Here is a 17,688-nt window from a genome sequence, read left to right on the forward strand (position 1 = left end):
CAAAAATTAGTGATTTGGTTATACTATTAGAAAACATAAGACAGATAATTATGAAATTATTGTTTATATTTGGACAACTTTTCTGCCGTAATTTATTGGAAGGAGAAAAATAATCATTTCCTTAATAACAATTTAAACAATTTATTTAACTATAACAATAGAATTATAGCATATGTATCCATGTTTGTTAGCTGATGTGGTTAAACAATTAAAAAAAACCCAACAGACTGAGTTTTAACACACATGAAAAACTTAAAACAAATGCTTATATCCTGATGAATAGCCTTTGGACTACAATTTAACTTAAATAGAAAACTATCTTTAGAAATATTTTTCCTCCGAAAGCATTTCATTTTAAAAATCTGATTTTTTTTAAAAAAAGATTTAAATGTTTTTTTATTTTAAAAAAAATCTAATTAAAAAAAAATCATTTATTTTTATCCACCCTATTTACAAACGAGGAAGACAATAGATTAAACATTAATGCCATTTCTGATTAGCCCTAAGGCTTCTCTTTGTAATTTGGGGCTATCAATAGATCTTTGTGAGCCTTTCCACAAGTTTCAGATCCTTGCTCGAAAGTTTTCTGAAGACTCATTGCCCAAAGCGAGCACATTCTGCAAAAGAAAAGTTGTGGTCATCAGGAAAAAGCACAGAGGTTTGCATCCTTCGCTGCAGATTTCATTGCTATCATATATTACCCTTTGCAGCTTTCATCATACGGGCACGGGGGAACAGTTGCTTAGGCCGTGCTTTAATGCCAATATATAAACAGTTTACTCTCAAGATGTCCTCGGAAGAGACCCACAGGGTCACAAAGAGCGCTGCCTTGCATATTCTCAACTCAGCCATGAACAGTGTGCATATCCTTCATGTTAATAGTATTGAGAATGCTTTCAGGAGACCAAGGCTTAGTATCCCCCAATGCCATTTTTTTGCAGTTCAGCAGCATGAAGCTTTAAGCCAGGGGTCAGCAAACTTTTTCAGCAGGGGGCCGGTCCACTGTCCCTCAGACCTTGTGGGGGGCCGGACTATATTTTTTTTTGGGGGGGGGAATGAGAAAGGATTTTTTCACCTCAACATTGGCTGTGTGGATAAATCTCCAGCAGAAGACATCCTCTGTGTCTTGTTTCAGGGGACCTACCCATTTGCTGTAGGAAGCATTTGGAACATACCTATGAGATCCTTATTGCGGCGATCCATGGAGAGATTCCTCAGAGCGATGGACACGGCTCTCACCACTTTGTCAGAATCGGACTGGAGGAGCTCCACGAGGACCGGAAGGCCTCTCTCCTTTCGCACTGTTGCCCGGATATATGTGGACCACTGACCAGGAAGAAATGGGGCAAGGGGACACTCAAGAAATTTAGAGGGGCTTCAAGTCAAAAACCCATGTTTCTATAGACATTTTTTAATAAAAAAAAATTAAGAAAGTCGATCTAATGCAGTGTTTCTCAAACCTGGGTCTCTGGGCTGTTGTTGGACTACAACTCCCATCACCCCTAGCTAGCAGGACCATTGATCAGGGATGATGGGAATTGTAGTCCAACAACAGCCAAGTCTGAGAGACACTGGATCAATCCATTCCAGCCTGGCTTTGTCACAATCAGCGCTGTTTTTATTGCACTGCATTTCAGTTTCCATCAAATACTATGCCATTTGTCTTGCGGTCCTCTATTTCATGTAATTTACATAACTATGCACATGATTTATGTAAGTTAACTGATTTAACTGAATTAATGACATAATTATTTACACTCCATTCATTTCAGTGCAAAAGAAACATCATTTAAAGGGGGGGGGGAGAGACAGTAATCAATTATGTATCAGTTGCAGACTGAACAACAACAACCGTGAATATTGATCACTGTCAAAAAGGTTCTCCGCCTGAGGCATAAATGAGCCTCACAGGAAACCTGGGGGTGGGGGGAGGCCAGATCATCTTTCCAAGGCAAACTTGGGCAACAAGATGAAACCTAAGCGGGTATAATGCCTCTCACCATAAAGTACTTAAATGACAGTAAGGGTAGAAGAAGAACACACATCACTCACTGTCCAGTTTCCGGCACTGAGGTTCTGCAAAGCTCCCGCTGCCGCTTCCAGAGTGTTGAAGTTCTGGCTTTCGGTGAGAATCGACAGATAAAGCCTCACCACTTCGGGCTGATAGAGCAACTCAAAACCTAAAAGCAGAGAAGGAGAAAAATCCACATTTAGATTTGTAAGGCTGCTAAAGAGAGGGATGGGACGCGGGTGGTGCTGTGGGTTAAACCACAGAGCCTAAGATTTGCCGATCAGAAGGTCGGCGGTTCGAATCCCTGCGACGGGCTGATGTCCCTTTGCTCAGTCCCTGCTCCTGCCAACCTAGCAGTTCGAAAGCACGTCAAAGTGCAAGTAGATAAATAGGTACCACTCCTGGCGGGAAGGTAAACGGTGTTTCCGTGTGCTGCTCTGGTTCGCCAGAAGCGGCTTAGTCATGCTGGCCACATGACCTGGAAGCTGTACGCCGGCTCCCTCGGCCAGTAAAGCGAGATGAGCGCCGCAACCCCAGAGTCGGCCACGACTGGACCTAATGGCCAGGGGTCCCTTTACCTTAAAGAGAGGGAGGCCAGTTTTCTCGAAGACAACGAAAGGGTCTTGTGTCAAATTCACACCAGACTTTTTAAGCACATGTGAAGCCCCAAAGATTCCTGGGAAATGTAGTTCACCCCTGACAGAAGAACAGTTCTCAGGACCCTTAATAAGCCACCATTCCAATGATTCTTTTACATGTTTTAAGTTTGTGATGTGGGTGTAACTGTCTAGTATCTTAAAGGCTAACGAATGTATTATTTTTATTTTTTCCTGATAATCAGGGGTCAGCAAACTTTTTCAGCAGGGGGCCAGTCCACTGTCCCTCAGACCTTGTGGGGGGCTGGACTCTATTTTTAGGGGGGGGAATGAACGAATTCCTGTGCCCCACAAATAACCCAGAGATGCATTTTAAATAAAAGCACACATTCTACTCATATAAAAACACTAGGCAGGCCCCACAAATAACCCATAAATGCATAACAATAACAATAACAATAACAATAATAATTTTCTTTATATCCCGCCCTCCCCAGCTGAAGCCGGGCTCAGAGTGGCTAACAACAATAAACGTAACACAGGATTCTAAAATCAATTCAAAATCAAATTAATGGCAACCATTGGGCTAGAGTTCTATGAGGATTACCAAAGGACACATTCTACTCATGTAAAAACATGCTGATTTAGAAGGCTATTGGGCCGCATCCGGCCACCGGGCCTTAGTTTGCCTACCCATGATTCATGAGAATGGGGACATCCCATTCCATAATGATATTTTTACTATTTATACCCCACGCATCTTACTGGGTTGCCCCAGCCACTCTGGGCAGCTTCCAACATGTATAAAAACATAATAAAATATTAAACATTTTTAAAAAGCTTCCCTATACAGGATTGCCTTCAGATGGCTTGGGGGGTCAGGTAACTCCATACACTCCAACATTTCTCCGATGAAAATAGGGACATCCCAAGGAAAAGCGGGACATTCGAGGATCAAATAAGACTGCTGGTTGGAGAATGAAGCTGTTAGACTATGCTGAGTAGGATAAATTGACAGGGCAGATTAGATATTTAAGAGACCAAAAGTTCATTGAGGACTGGGGGAAATTTGTGGAATATCTGGAAAGTATAAGTGAGGGACAGATAACGCCAGAGGGATTTAAAGAAGCACTGTGAAAAATTGAGAAGTATTGTTTAAAGGGAATACAAAAGAAAGATATAAATAATGACAATATAAACCTAAGGAATGCGTAATTTAAATAATGACTATGGATGATTTACGGAAAAGCTGAAGGAAGTCCAGAAAAGAAATAACTTGTGAAAAATTGGATGTGAAACTAATATGTGTTTTTGTTTTTGTTGTAAATTAATAAAATAAAAATTATTTCAAAATAAAAATAAATAAATAGGAAAGCTGGGACGGCTTCTCCAAATCACGGATGTCCTTGGAAAGTAGAGGCACTTGTGGGATCTGGGTGCAGGGCAGGTGACTGTGACTTGCCCCAAATGGCCCCACAATCTAAATAGGGAGGGCTGGTGGGGCTAGATAGACCCGAGAGTCTGAGATTGCCACCCCCCCCCTCCAGGGTTCTAAGTGGTTTCTGTAAGACAGCACAAAATATTCATTTTAATAATCCCGATAAAATCAAACCTTAAAAGCAAAGGGACTTAAAACATTCATCAAAAAAAGAAAAAAAGGATAAAGTAGTCAGGCATCGTAAAACAGACAGACATAATAAAATCCCATATTAAAATTCCATGTCTGGGTCGGCTTGCCTAAACAATATAATGATGTTTTTAGGCACACCATGCTAGATTTCTGCGGTGTAAGATTTTGATAGCAACGTTTATTATTTCTTCGGTGCCCGAGGGAGGTGCAGAAAACAAACCGGCTGGCGACACCAACAAGGTGCTGAACGAAGTGTGGGGGGGTTTGGCACGACAAAACACTTTTAAAAAAAGAGCATGGCATACAAACAAGAATACTGGGCCTGCAGGCTTGCAGTCTAAATAGACAGAGACACTTGTAAGCAGTAGAGTGAGGAAGCCGCTGAATTAATACCCTGCAGGATAAAGTAGACCCAGCGCAGGCATCAGTCATGTGGTTGCTCCATGCAAATCTAAAGGAAGGGAGGGGTTCTTAAGGAGCAGTGGCAACACCAGAGGAGGACTTCAGGGCAGATGTCCTTGGGCCCCCGCTCAGCATTAGTGTCAGATGCTGGTGGTGGTTGCTCATGAGGACTCCGACCTGTCTTCTACAGGTTTTATTGCGCAAACTATTTACAGTGCAGATCTACAAAGCATAGCTGTCAACTTACAGATTTGAAAATAAGGGACCAGCAGCCTTGAAAATAAGGGACCAGCAGGCAAAATAAGGGACCTGCAGCCTCACCTGTTCCAGGCACTCCAGTCTTCCTGTCCTCCTGCAGTCTGGTCAAACTCATGCTGGTAGCTTCGAGAACACTGTCCAACCAACTTTGTAACCAGAGGTTCAACTGAATAGAATCTGAATCACATGCACCACAAGGCCTATGCAGCCTCAACTTAAGATGGCTCCCTGGCCTGGCTTTGAACTGCAAAGTTTGCAGCAGCACGTGCAACAAAATGGCATCCAGCATTCAAAACCCCCCTCAGCTTGCATTAACTAGCCACACACAAGGCATGCAAGCTCCACCCCCCAGTCGTTCTTAGACTTCTTATTGGGTGAGCAACACAGCCAAGCAACACAGTTGGAGCCTCCCTCCTCCCTGGCTGGCAGGGAGGGAGGGAGAGGAGCTGCTTCCTTTGAAACCCAAGAAATTTAAGGGATATCATTAATAAGAGACAGCAGCAGGATACGGCGCTGGGATAAGGGACTTTCCCGCCAAATAAGGGACGGTTGACAGCTATGCGCTATACCAGTAGATACCAGCAAATACTCCTTTTGGACATATCGCAACAGATCCCAAACCGAGCCAAAGGCATGGGCGCGTACATACACCGACTTCTTAGGCGCCATCAATCCAGCTGCCCCATTTGCGGAAGGGATTTTTATTTCATTATTCCAGCTGTGTGTGGCGCCGTCAAACCCTTCCTTGAAGTACCTTCCGCAGCAGATCCTTGCAAGGCACAGCTGTTCTGGCTCCCATTAAGCACCTGCTTCTCTCCTTAAACCCATTTTCTTAATTTCAAAATCATCTTAATTATTTTTTCCCCTGCCGTACTCGCTACTTTTTGCGTAATATATGGCTAATTGTCTGCCGCCGCTTTCTGTTTCGTGTCTTTTTTTTTTATTTTAAACGCGCCATGGAATTTTGAAGAGACGAAAAGGTCAATCAATGCCGCTAATGAGCCAATGAGACAAAAAAGAAAGAAAGAAAAAATCAACAAAATGCTAATTGCTCTGTTGCTTGGTCTTTTTTCAAACGGCGGCTGCAGCAATTAAAATGCAGGCAGGTCTGGAGCATGTAAAGTATCTCACAGGACACAAGTCTAGCAACCATAACTGCTAGGGCTAATAATAATAATAATAATAATAATAATAATAAATCGGCTACTAGAATTATGAGCAGAAACAGAAATGCTAATTGTAAGTGATATATAAATATATTGAATGCTAGTACTACTACTAATAACTTGCTATTACACTATTGTAAACCGCCTTGTTATCCTCGGATGAAGGGTGGTATAGAAATTTAATAAATAATGATAATAATGATAATGATAATGATGATGATGATAATAAAGCACCCAAGAGTTTGAAAGCACTATGCATGTTTTTTGTTTTTTTTAATTATTATTATTATTAAAATCTTTTATTGCATTTCTATCCCATTTTCCCTCCAAGGTGGATTACTGACATCTTGTCCTGTGCTGGCAGTGATTTTTTGGGGGGGTGAGGGGTGGAAGTGAGTGAGGATCTGGCTTACCACTAATTTTAAGCGTACGTGATCAGCTCAATTGATTTTGGATTGTTATAAGAATGGTAAACACCCAACTGATCAGGTTATAGGGCTAATTTGAGCCCAGCTGTGCCGTTGCTGAATTCCTGAAAAGGGTTGCCTTTTTTTTGTTTTCCCCAAGAAGGATTCCTAAGCCTTTAAGAGATAAGTGAAGACTGGACAAAAGGAGAAAAAACGAAAACGAGGAATGGGCAATTCAGTAAAAAAGTAAAAATGAATAAAAGTGGGCCCCATATTGAAAGCTGGGGCTGGAAGGTGGGCCTCAGGTCTGAAATGGTTAATGGCATATCCCCCAAAGTTTCACAGCTTGATGATTATCCATTTTTATAAAAACACTGTGTCTGCCTAGTAATGTCTCTTCCACATTTTTGCTCTACTTTGCTTTCGAAATTGTTTTGCGGTTCTTTGGACCGTAATAAAGAATGTCTGGAAAAGACCCTGATGTTGGGAAAGATGGAGGGCACAAGGAGAAGGGGACGACAGAGGACGAGATGGTTGGATAGTGTCTTCGAAGCTACAAACATGAGTCTGACCAAACTGCGGGAGGCAGTGGAAGACAGAAGTGCCTGGCGTGCTCTGGTCCATGGGGTCACGAAGAGTCGGACACGACTAAACGACTAAACAACAACAACAAAAAAGAATGTCTGTTTGTTTTATTATTGAGGTTTATAGTTCAAGCGCGGACTGAATAGATACCAAAGGATGACCACCAGATGGCAGTCAGGGAATCCAAAAGCAGAGACGCCTGTTCTTTCTGCATGGTCACATATATATTTAAAGAGTAGCATGTTTTGCAAAGAGAAGGTACGGTTGCCATAATTCAAAAAGTAAAAAAAAATTGGGGTGGGTGTGTCCAAAGTTTTGGGCTTTTTTCTGCAAAATCTCCCAAAAAAGAGAAGTTTCTTAAACCTATTTTTTAAGGGAAATCACCAAAAAATTGACACTTCCAATATGGACTTCCATACACCTGGGTTTCCCCAGACATTATAGCCTGGGAAATTCTAGACATACGGCAGCTCTAAGAGAAGGCAAACCCTAAGCAACTAGAAAAACGTGAGTTGAAAAGCAAAAAAAAATCCCATTTTATTAAAAAACAACATCAACAAAAACATGAAGCAAAACTTAGCCGATTTTGGACGCTTGTTTTCCCCCAGATGAAGCACTAGTAACTTCAATTGCAAAGGGGGATATAGTTCACTATTCTGCAAACTGGAAAGAGGTGTAAACTAGCATTCATGGGGGGAGTATTGGTTTCTTCTTTTGGTTATTGTGCTATGTATTTTGTGTTTCTATGTTGTAAACCGCCCTCTGATCTTTGAATGGAAGGCGATATATAATTTTAATAAATAATAATAATAGAGCCGTACCTTGGTTTTCCAACAGCTTAGTTCTCGAATGTTTTGGCTCCTGAACGCCGCAAACCCGGAAGTGACTGTTCCGGTTTGCGAACTATTTTTGGAAACCGAACATCCGACGGGGCTTCCGATTGGCTGCAACAGCTTCCTGCAGCCAATCAGAAGCCGCGCTTTGGTTTCCGAACGTTTTGGAAGTCGAACGGACTTCCGGAACGGATTCCATTCAACTTCCAAGGTACGACTGTAATAAAAGTGTTTTAAAGCAGAAGCTGGGCCCTTTCCTAAGATGCAAATGTCAAAAAAGCTTCTCCCTGTCTGATAAAAGACGTCGCGGGTGGCGCTGTGGGTAAAACCTCAGCGCCTAGGACTTGCCGATCGAAAGGTCCGCGGTTCGAATCCCCGCGGCGGGGTGCGCTCCCGTCGCTCGGTCCCAGCACCTGCCAACCTAGCAGTTCGAAAGCACCTCCGGGTGCAAGTAGATAAATAGGGACCGCTTACCAGCGGGAAGGTAAACGTCGTTCCGTGTGCTGTGTTGGCTCGCTAGATGCAGCTTGTCACGCTGGCCACGTGACCCGGAAGTGTCTGCGGACAGCGCTGGCTCCCGGCCTATAGAGTGAGATGAGCGCACAACCCTAGAGTCTGTCAAGACTGGCCCGTACCGGCAGGGGTACCTTTACCTTTACCTTTTTAACAACAACCTTGCTACTCCTGGTTGGTATCCTGTACTTCCGCACCTCCTCGTCTGCCAGCAACCAGAATGACGAGACAAAACGGAATTTTGGGGACGTGGTGGTGGTGGGGGGTCTTCAAGAAAGTGAGCAGAGATTTTTATTTTATTTTTTCAAGTTAATTGGTGGTAGGCAGACCCAGCAGCAAAGGGCTCAGAACGATGGATAGGAAAGGTGGCTTAGTTAGAACACAGAAAATCACAAAGAAAAGTGGAGCAGAGACCTCTTTCAAGGAACAGGCTATATTGTGTTGAATTTCCTGTGTTGAATTTCCTCTCGCTGCCCCCGTTCTCCTTGCTAATTGTAAGTAAATTCAACATGGGAAATTCAACACAAGAAGTAAACAAGGAATGGTCAATAATTAAGGAATATCTCAAAGGGTACTGTGATAATAAATGGGTATAGTCGGAAGTTTCTTTTTTTTGCTGATTCAAACAGTGGATATCATTATGTCTTTGCCTTTATTCACACTTTCATTCTTCTTCTTTCTCTTTTTTTTCTTTCTTTCTTCTGTTCCTTTCCTTTCCTTTCTTTTTATATTTATATTCTCTATAATCTTTATAACATAGTGAATGTTATTTTGTTGGTATTCCATGTATTTTAAGAATGTTTGTCTAATAAAATTTTCAATTAAAAAAGATAAAAAATCAAGGAACATGCTATGTTAGCTCCACCCCCACCCCCAAAAGTCCACCCCAGCTGTTGTATGGCAGCTCACAAGAAAATGGACATTTCCTTCTACTAGGCCCAAAAAGATTTGTCTCTATCCTTGGATTCCTTCAAGTACTGCAGAGGAGATGTTAATCGGTTCCCGCACGCTGGCGTTCCCAGCTCCTAAAACATTTTACTTATTCAGCTGCAGTGACAAATTATTCCACTTCAAAGCTAGATGAAGGAGGAGGCTGGTGGGGCAAAGGAAGAAGTGAACAGGCCAAACACAAAATACCTGGGCACATTTCCTCGTAAAAACCAACAATGGCAACCATGAAGCTTGAAAGGTACACCAGAGGGTCAGAGTTTTTAAGTGGTCCAGTACGGTCGTACCTCGAAAGTCGAACAGAATCCGCTCCAGAAGACCATTCGACTTTTGAAACGTTCGACTTCCAAAGTGTGGCTTCTGATTGGCTGCAGGAAGCTCCTGCAGCCAATCGGAAGCTGAGGAAGCCCCATTGGACATCCGGCTTGCAAAAGAATGTTCCAAAATTGGAACACGCATTTCTGGTTTTCGATCGTTCAGGAGTCAGAACGTTCGACTCCCAAGGCATTCGGGAGGCGAGGTACGACTGTGCCTTGGAAGCCATTCTTAGCCATGTGAATTCTAAGCCAATTAAAGAACGACACAAATACAAAATAGCAGTAGAGTTTTACAAACTCTCGATATGAACTGACCTGATCCGTACTTGCATTTGGTGCCAAATTTAAAAGCAAGTGCCTCTTCCTGCAAGGACTCACTCGAATTAGGAACATCATCATCATCATAATTATTATTATTACCACCTTTTGTATCACACCACTCCTTCGAATAGCCCAAGGAGCCTTACATAGATTGCCTCCTCCCCATTTTATCCTCACAGCATCGTGAGGAAGGTTAGGCTGAGAAGAAGTGACTAGCTCAAGGACACCCAATGGGAGTTATGGTTGAATGTGGATTTGAACTCAGGTTCCTCCCAGTTCCTAGTCCAACACTCCAAACCCTCTATCACATTGACTGCCAACTCTAGTTGGGAGCTCCTGAGTGGAACCAATGCCAACAGTGGGAGGAAGGTGGGCATGGCTGGAGAAGAAGAAGACAAAGATGAAGACGAAGAAGAAGAGGAGTTTGGATTTGATATCCCGCTTTATCACTACCCGAAGGAGTCTCAAAGCGGCTAACATTCTCCTTTCCCTTCCTCCCCCACAACAAACACTCTGTGAGGTGAGTGGGGCTGAGAGACTTCAGAGAAGTATGACTAGCCCAAAGTCACCCAGCAGCTGCATGTGGAGGAGCGGAGACGCGAACCCAGTTCCCCAGATTACGAGTCTACCGCTCTTAACCACTACACCACACTGGCTCTCACTGGAGGAAAACCAGCCTCGCAACATCCTTGGCTAACAAAACTTATGACCTCTGGCAGTGTGAACTTGGGGCTCTCAAATTTCAGTGGCGCCCTGTGCGAGACTAAAATTCGGCGCCCCCTACCTCTTTCACTCCATTCTAGATCATTGTTGTGGTGCCCCTGCAGCAGAACCTGCTTCCAGTGTGGCCGAACTGGTCACGCTACCCTAAAACTGCCTCTGCCTCTGGTCTAATTTGGCCTGCAGGTTAAAAGTTCCCTATTCTTGGCCTATGCACTTCTAGAAGTAGCAGACTGGTATCTGCGTAATAGGACCCATAGCTGCTCTGCTTTCTGAAGACCACGCAGGAGGTAAAGTGCTAATGGCCATCTCCTTACAAGAGAGCGCTAAGCTAACTCAGAGTGAAGGCAATGTTTCGTACCCTCCCTCTGAATAGGTGGATGTTTTTATCTCAGTCCACAACTCTCTCCTGGGAGATGGAAGGAAGCAAATTTCATGGAAGGCAAATTGTTTCACAAAGCTCACCCCCTCCTTTTCAGCTCAAGCACACAAAAAACCAAAAACCTTTCATTTTTATCAAGAAAACATAAACTGAAATGGCCAGGATGCCAGAAGACTGGCAGAAATCCTGCTGTTTTTAATTCTTTCCCAGCACTGGGTTGTGGGAGACCCGTGGTTCTGCTTGCAGGCAGAAAGGAATACAGGAGTTTGCCCTGTCTTACTACACGCATAGCTGTCAACCGTCCCTTATTTGGCGGGAAAGTCCCTTATCCCAGTGCCGTGTCCTGCTGCTGTCCCTTATTGAGGATGTCCCTTAAATTTCCCGGGTTTCAAAGGAAACAGCTCCTCTCCCTCCCTCCCTGCCGGCCAGGGAGGAGCAAGGCTCCAACTGTGTTGCTTGGCTGCCTTGCTCACCCAATAAGGAGTCTAAGAACGACTGGGGGTGGAGCTTGCATGCCTTGTGCCAATCAAATCGGCCGCGTTGCCTGGGGACTCGCCTTTGCTCAGCGCTTCCCAGCGGAGAGGTGACGGTGGTTTTCCTTGCTGCATCCCCTTTGCCGGGTTGCTGCGCTGTGGGAACCACCACTTGAGGCTTCGTTTGGCTGCTGGCTGGGCTTTCTGCCTTTGGCTCAGAGGGGCTCAGAAGTCGAACATACCTGTGCTGGGAAAATCCCTTATTTTGGCTGCTGGTCCCTTATTTTCGAGGCTGCTGGTCCCTTATTTTCAAATCTGTAAGTTGACAGCTATGTATACATGACTTAGAATACCCTCCACCCTTGCTACTTGACGCTGCTAATTAGCCAGAATCTCCACCCCAACTTTCTTCCCAAAGTCAAAGCTTCCTTTCTGGGCTCTTCCCAGCTTTCGAAAAGCTGTCGCCTGTCTTCAGTGGAAGCACAAGGACTTCTAAATCCCTCTTGGCTGCATCCACTGCAGTGCTGTCAGGGAGACTATTCATACAGCTCTGAAATAACAGGAGCAAAAAATAATAAAGTTTTTTTAAAAAAACCACCCTCTCCTGATCCTCTCGAATTTGTTGTCAGGTCAGCGCCAAAGAAGGGAGAATACAAGCTGCTTGTCAGGCTCTCTGAGCGCAACAGGTGTCTCCAGCTCCCTCCTCCTTCAAAGGATGCAGATCAAAGAGAAAGCCTCTGCGATGGAAGCAAAGAGAAGGGCTTATGGAGGGAAGGAGACTTTGCAGAGATAAGTCCTCTCATCTCCAGGTGAATGATGAAAGCCCTTGCTTAATGTGTCCACAATCCAGCCTTCCCTGCTGCGCAAGATTCGTGCTTCTTGCTTCTCCGAAGTTTGGCACGGGGTTTAAGAAAGGTACCTGGGTATCACCTGTAATTCTGATATAGTAGTAGTAATGACAACATTGTGCTTTTGAGAATTCAAAACACTTCAAATTAAGGTTCAGCCATTCTGTTCAGAGGATATTTGGCTCAACAACTCTAATGGGCTGTCCCATGGGAAATGGAGCAAGCCTTGTACAGTAGGCTAGTTTCTACAAAACAATGTGGACTAAGGATGCTCAGGGGATACAGGATACTGACAGGAGGGGCCGGGCAAAAAAAATAATAATGGGCAAAATTCACCCAATGAACCTTACTGGTGGAAACGCTCTCCAGCCCTGTGATTTCCAGCAATAATAATAATAATAATAATAATTTATTATTTGTACCCCGCCCATCTGGCTGGGTTTCCCCAGCCACTCTGGGCGGCTTCCATAAAAACCAGAAATACATTAAAATATCACAGATTAAAAACTTCCCTGAACAGGGCTGCCTTAAGATGTCTTCTGAATGTCAGGTAGTTATTTATCGCTTTGACATCTGATGGGAGGGCGTTCCACAAGGCGGGTGCCACTACCGAGAAGGCCCTCTGCCTGGTTCCCTGTAGCTTTGCTTCCAGCAATGAGTCTGTTCAGAGGCATACTGCCTTCGACATGTCTAGGTACTTAAATCGACACCGGCTATTGCATAACAAGCAGGTGCGGGTGGCACTGTGGTCTAAACCACTGAGCCCCTTGGACTTGCTGATCACTCCGCAACAGGGTGAGCTCCCATTGCTCCACCCCAGCTCCTGCCAACCTAGCAGCTCGAAAGCATACCAGTGCAAACAGATAAATAGGTACCACTGCAGCAGGAAGGTAAATAGTGTTTGTGTGCGCTCTGGTTTCTGTCACGGTGTTCCGTTCCGCCAGAAGCAGTTTAGTCATGCGGGCTACATGACCTGGAATAATAATAACAATAATAATAATAATAATAATAATGATGATGATGATGATGATTTATTGCCCATCTGGCTGGGTTTCCCCAGCCACTCTGGGTGGCTTCCAACAAAACACTAAAATACAATAACCTATTAAACATTAAAAGCTTCCCTAAACAGGGCTGCCTTCAGATGTCTTCTAAAAGTTTGGTAGTTATTTTTCTCTTTGACATCTGGTGGGAGGGCATTCCACAGGGTGGGCGCCACTACTGGAAAACGGTCTGTGGACAAATGCCGGCTCCCCTGGCCTGAAAGTGAGATGAGCTCCACAACTCCATAGACGCCTTTGACTGGACTTAACCGCCCAGGGCCTCTTTACCTCTTTACTGCCTTTTACATGTCTTGGTGATTAAATTGACACTGGCTATTGTATAACAAGTGACTGCAACACAGAACAGAGAAAATGCAGCCTTCCTCAGTACAGTGGTTACGAACTTAATCCATTCCTGAAGTCCGTTCTTAAACCAAATCCATTCTTAAACCGAGGCACGCTTTCCCTAATGAGGCCTCCTGTTGCCGGTGCCCTTCCACTGTTTAGCTTCCGTTCATAGACTGAGGTAAAGTTCACAAACCGGAACACTACTTCCGGTATTGCGGAGTTCATAAACCAAATACAGTCATACCTCGTGTTGCATTTGCTTCATGATACGTTTTTTCAGGTGGTGTCCCGCGGTGACCCGGAAGTACCGGAAAAGGTTACTTCCGGGTTTTGCTGCTCGCGCATGCGCAGACACAGCGAATCGTGACCCACGCATGTGCAGACACGGGTTGTGTTCTGCTCATGTTGCGAACGGGACTCTGGAACGGCTCCCGTTCGCAACCAGAGGTACCACTGTAGTTCGTAAGCAGGGCTGTTCGTAAACCGAGGTACCACTCTACGAAACAATCTGCACCAACTGTTGCCCGTTGGGATTTGTGGGCCAGAATGCAGAGAGACCAGCAGTAGTTGCAGCTGCAACCAATCACAGGCAGAGCAAGCTAGTTTCGTCCCAACCTCCTGAGATTTGCTAGGGGAAAACTGAGGCTAAGCTGGAGGAGGTTAACAGGCAGTGCCACTCATGCCCGCCCCCTTCTGGATGCTTGTAAGTGTGCAGGCAGATGGGGCTGGCTGAGGTTGTTGAGGAAGTCCTCCATTTGCGCAAATGGACTAGACTTCACTGGTAGTCCTGGGTTTGTGGGTGTGCCAATTTGAAGTTTCTTCTCCTTCTCTCAGAAGGTAATAGGAAGCTCTTCTTCACGCGAAGCATTGTTAATCTATGGAACTCTCTCCAGAAGGAGGTCACCAATTTGGGTGGCTTTAAAAGAGGACTGGACCGATTCGTGGAAGGACCAGGCTATCAGTGGCTATTAGCCACGATGACCACGCTCTCCCTCCACGGTTGCAGGCAGGAATGCTTCTGAACACCAGTAGCAAGAAATTGCCGGAGAGTGCGCTTGTGCACAAATCTTGCTTGCGTACTTCCCACAGGCATCGAGTTGGCCACTGTGAGGGCAGGATACTGAACTAGATAGGCCATTGACCTGAGTGAGTACTTGGAACTTGCTAAGCTAACCGAAGCCTTAAGGAATAAGCCTAACAAAACTATCCAGAAGGAATGGGAAAGCCACTTCCGACTATCAGGAGGAGGTGGGGTTGCGGGCTTCATGCCCCCAACCCAAGCGCGGGGGCTGGCTTCCAGCCTCGCGCTATCAGGGGAATCCTCGGGCTGGGTCATCCCCGAGCCAGCCAATCGGCGGGCTCGGAGTGTGTGGCTTGCACTATTTAAGGCGAGCGCGGCCCCGGGATCCCCCTCTTTGACCGGCGCAGCTGTTTGTGTTTCCCACCCGGCCACTCCTTTTTTCTTCCGTTTCAGGCTTCCTTGCTATGGACCTCGGTTGGTCGCCGTTAAGGGGCCTGGTAGGAATTTTTTCCATTTGGCAAATTGGCACCAGCCATTTGGTTTTTCGCCTACCTCGTAGCAAATCGTCACAACTTCTTTGGTCTTGGCGGTTAGGCATTGGTAGGGGTATTATTATTTAGATGTGTTGGGGGGGAGCACCATCACCTCCCCCCAAATATTGATGGGGGGTCTGTTAAAGGATTCTGGGGGGCGTGGCCTCGTCCGAAGCCTGTGGAGGCCAGGGCCTAAAGCGCGCCCCCGAACGGTGACCCCGGGGGAATTCCTACTTGACGTGCATCAGCAGGGCTCCCCCTGCTGGTGTTAACCCTTCCCAGTCTTCAAGCAAGCAGGCTGAAGCCAGATAGTGGATAGGACCAATGCCTAAGCCAATGCTCTTACCTGTAACGAATAAAGTTGTGGCCAATTTAAGCCCATTAACCTTATTCATTGGTGTCCTGTGTCTTTATTTCCACCGGGGGGAGGCGGGAATTCGCCATGCAATGCCTAAATACTTATTTATCGAATCAAGGCTCAGCAACCAGGATTTGGCTGTGTTTAGAATAAACCAGTAAGTGAGGATATGACTCCTCATACCAAGATGAGGAATATAATGAAATGCAGAGAATCTGTCTTAGCCACAGGAAATGAACTGCTGTGTGATCGACGGAAGTAAAAACCAAAACCAAAAAATAAGCAAAGGGAATCCATCCCAGAACAGCCAGTACTTCAGCAGAGAAATGGCACCCTGGGATGTCTTTCCTAGTTATTTACTTTGCTTTTTATATTCTTTGAATTTGTTCCATTTTCGTTTCATATTTATTTTTATACCTGTTTTGTTTTTGTTTGTATGTAGGTGTGTGTCATAGAATCATAGAATAGAATCATAGAATCATAGAGTTGGAAGAGACCACAAGGGCCATCGAGTTCAACCCCCTGCCAAGCAGGAAACACCATCAGAGCACTCCTGACATATGGTTGTCAGTCAGTCAGTCAGTCAGTCAGTCAGTCAGTTTTATTGCACATAGCCAAAGGCTGCCGCAATGTACACAGAATTATTTGACAGTTAAAAATAAATATACTGAATTGGTAAAAAAAGGCTTAAAACATTTATATTATTAAAACATTACATACTCTAAACAAAGCTATAAAAGTACCCCAATTTACAAATAAAAACATTAAACAATAAAATTCATAGGCTAAAATCATCACATGGTCACTAATGTTAGAAACAATATCAATTAATACAGTGTGCAATTTATACTCAGAGTTTGGTGAGAAAGATAGAGCATAGCCTGAGGTAGATAGATAGGATCAGATAAATTCATCTCCTTTACAGTTAATGGACCACAAGGGCCATGGAGTCCAACCCCCTGCCAAGCAGGAAACACCATCAGAGCACTCCTGACATATGGTTGTCAAGCCTCTGCTTAAAGACCTCCAAAGAAGGAGACTCCACCACACTCCTTGGCAGCAAATTCCACTGTCGAACAGCTCTTACTGTCAGGAAGTTCTTCCTAATGTTTAGGTGGAATCTTCTTTCTTGTAGTTTGGAACCATTGCTCCGTGTCCGCTTCTCTGGAGCAGCAGAAAACAACCTTTCTCCCTCCTCTATGTGGCATCCTTTTATATATTTGAACATGACTATCATATCACCCCTTAACCTCCTCTTCTCCAGGCTTTTCTTTTCTTTTCTTTTTCTTTTCTTTTCTTTTGTCTTTATTTTTGTCAGATGTATGTATGCTTTGCCTTTGTTTTGTATTTGCTAAATAAATAAATAAATAAATAAATAAATAAATAAATAAATAAATAAATAAATAAATAAATAATAGAGGGGCCATTGGCCTAATCCAGCAAGCTCTTCTTATGTTCTTCCTATGGAAAACAAAAGTCTTGCAGTCTGCTTCTGTCTGCGGAGAGCTTAATGAAATTAAGAATGCGGTGGACGGCAGAAAGGCACCCAGAGCTGCGAATGATCTTGTTCAGATCTTCTAATCATGTGCATCCACCTCTGTTAAACTTTTATTTACCAGCTGCATCCCAAAGGAGAACGCTCCCTTCCTGGATTGGACAGGATTTAATTGAGCATGGCTGATTAGTTTGCATGCTCTTAATATACCCTTTTTGCTTGCAAAAACACGGCCTGGGGTTGTTGCTTGAGCATGCAAACCTCACACCCTTCCTTGGTACTCATCTTGGCTTTGAGCATCTGCTCACTGCTTTCCTTGAACACACACTCAGACACCCTGTAAGGCTCTGCAGCTGCTCCTGCAATATCCTCCAGGTACACACAAAGCCTGCAGCATCTAAAAGATGGCAAGAGGAAGCCCCCACTGCAGGGAAGTCAAAAGGCTTCAGTCCCTGAGCTTGATGGAAATCATGGCACCCA

The 17,688-nt window shown here is 44.5% G+C and overlaps 1 protein-coding gene across 9 annotated transcripts in view; it reads right to left on the minus strand.

Moving 5' to 3' along the window:
• ARVCF (ARVCF delta catenin family member) overlaps positions 1–17,688 on the minus strand; it is a 330,432-nt gene that overhangs the window by 24,757 nt on the left and 287,987 nt on the right. For 5 of the 9 annotated variants that reach the window (XM_081842750.1, XM_081842753.1, XM_081842756.1 and 2 more), the window contains 2 exons: positions 2,044–2,180; positions 1,176–1,326 (listed from right to left, as the gene is read on the minus strand). In XM_081842750.1, the coding sequence (XP_081698876.1) occupies positions 1,176–1,326; positions 2,044–2,180 (288 nt within the window). The remainder of the gene's footprint in view (positions 1–1,175; positions 1,327–2,043; positions 2,181–17,688) is intronic. The other 4 variants (XM_081842755.1, XM_081842752.1, XM_081842754.1 and 1 more) reach the window with 1 other exon arrangement.

This window comes from Podarcis erhardii (genome assembly GCF_964252035.2).
Source record: "Podarcis erhardii genome assembly, chromosome: 15".
NCBI classification, from domain to species: Eukaryota; Metazoa; Chordata; class Lepidosauria; order Squamata; family Lacertidae; genus Podarcis; species Podarcis erhardii.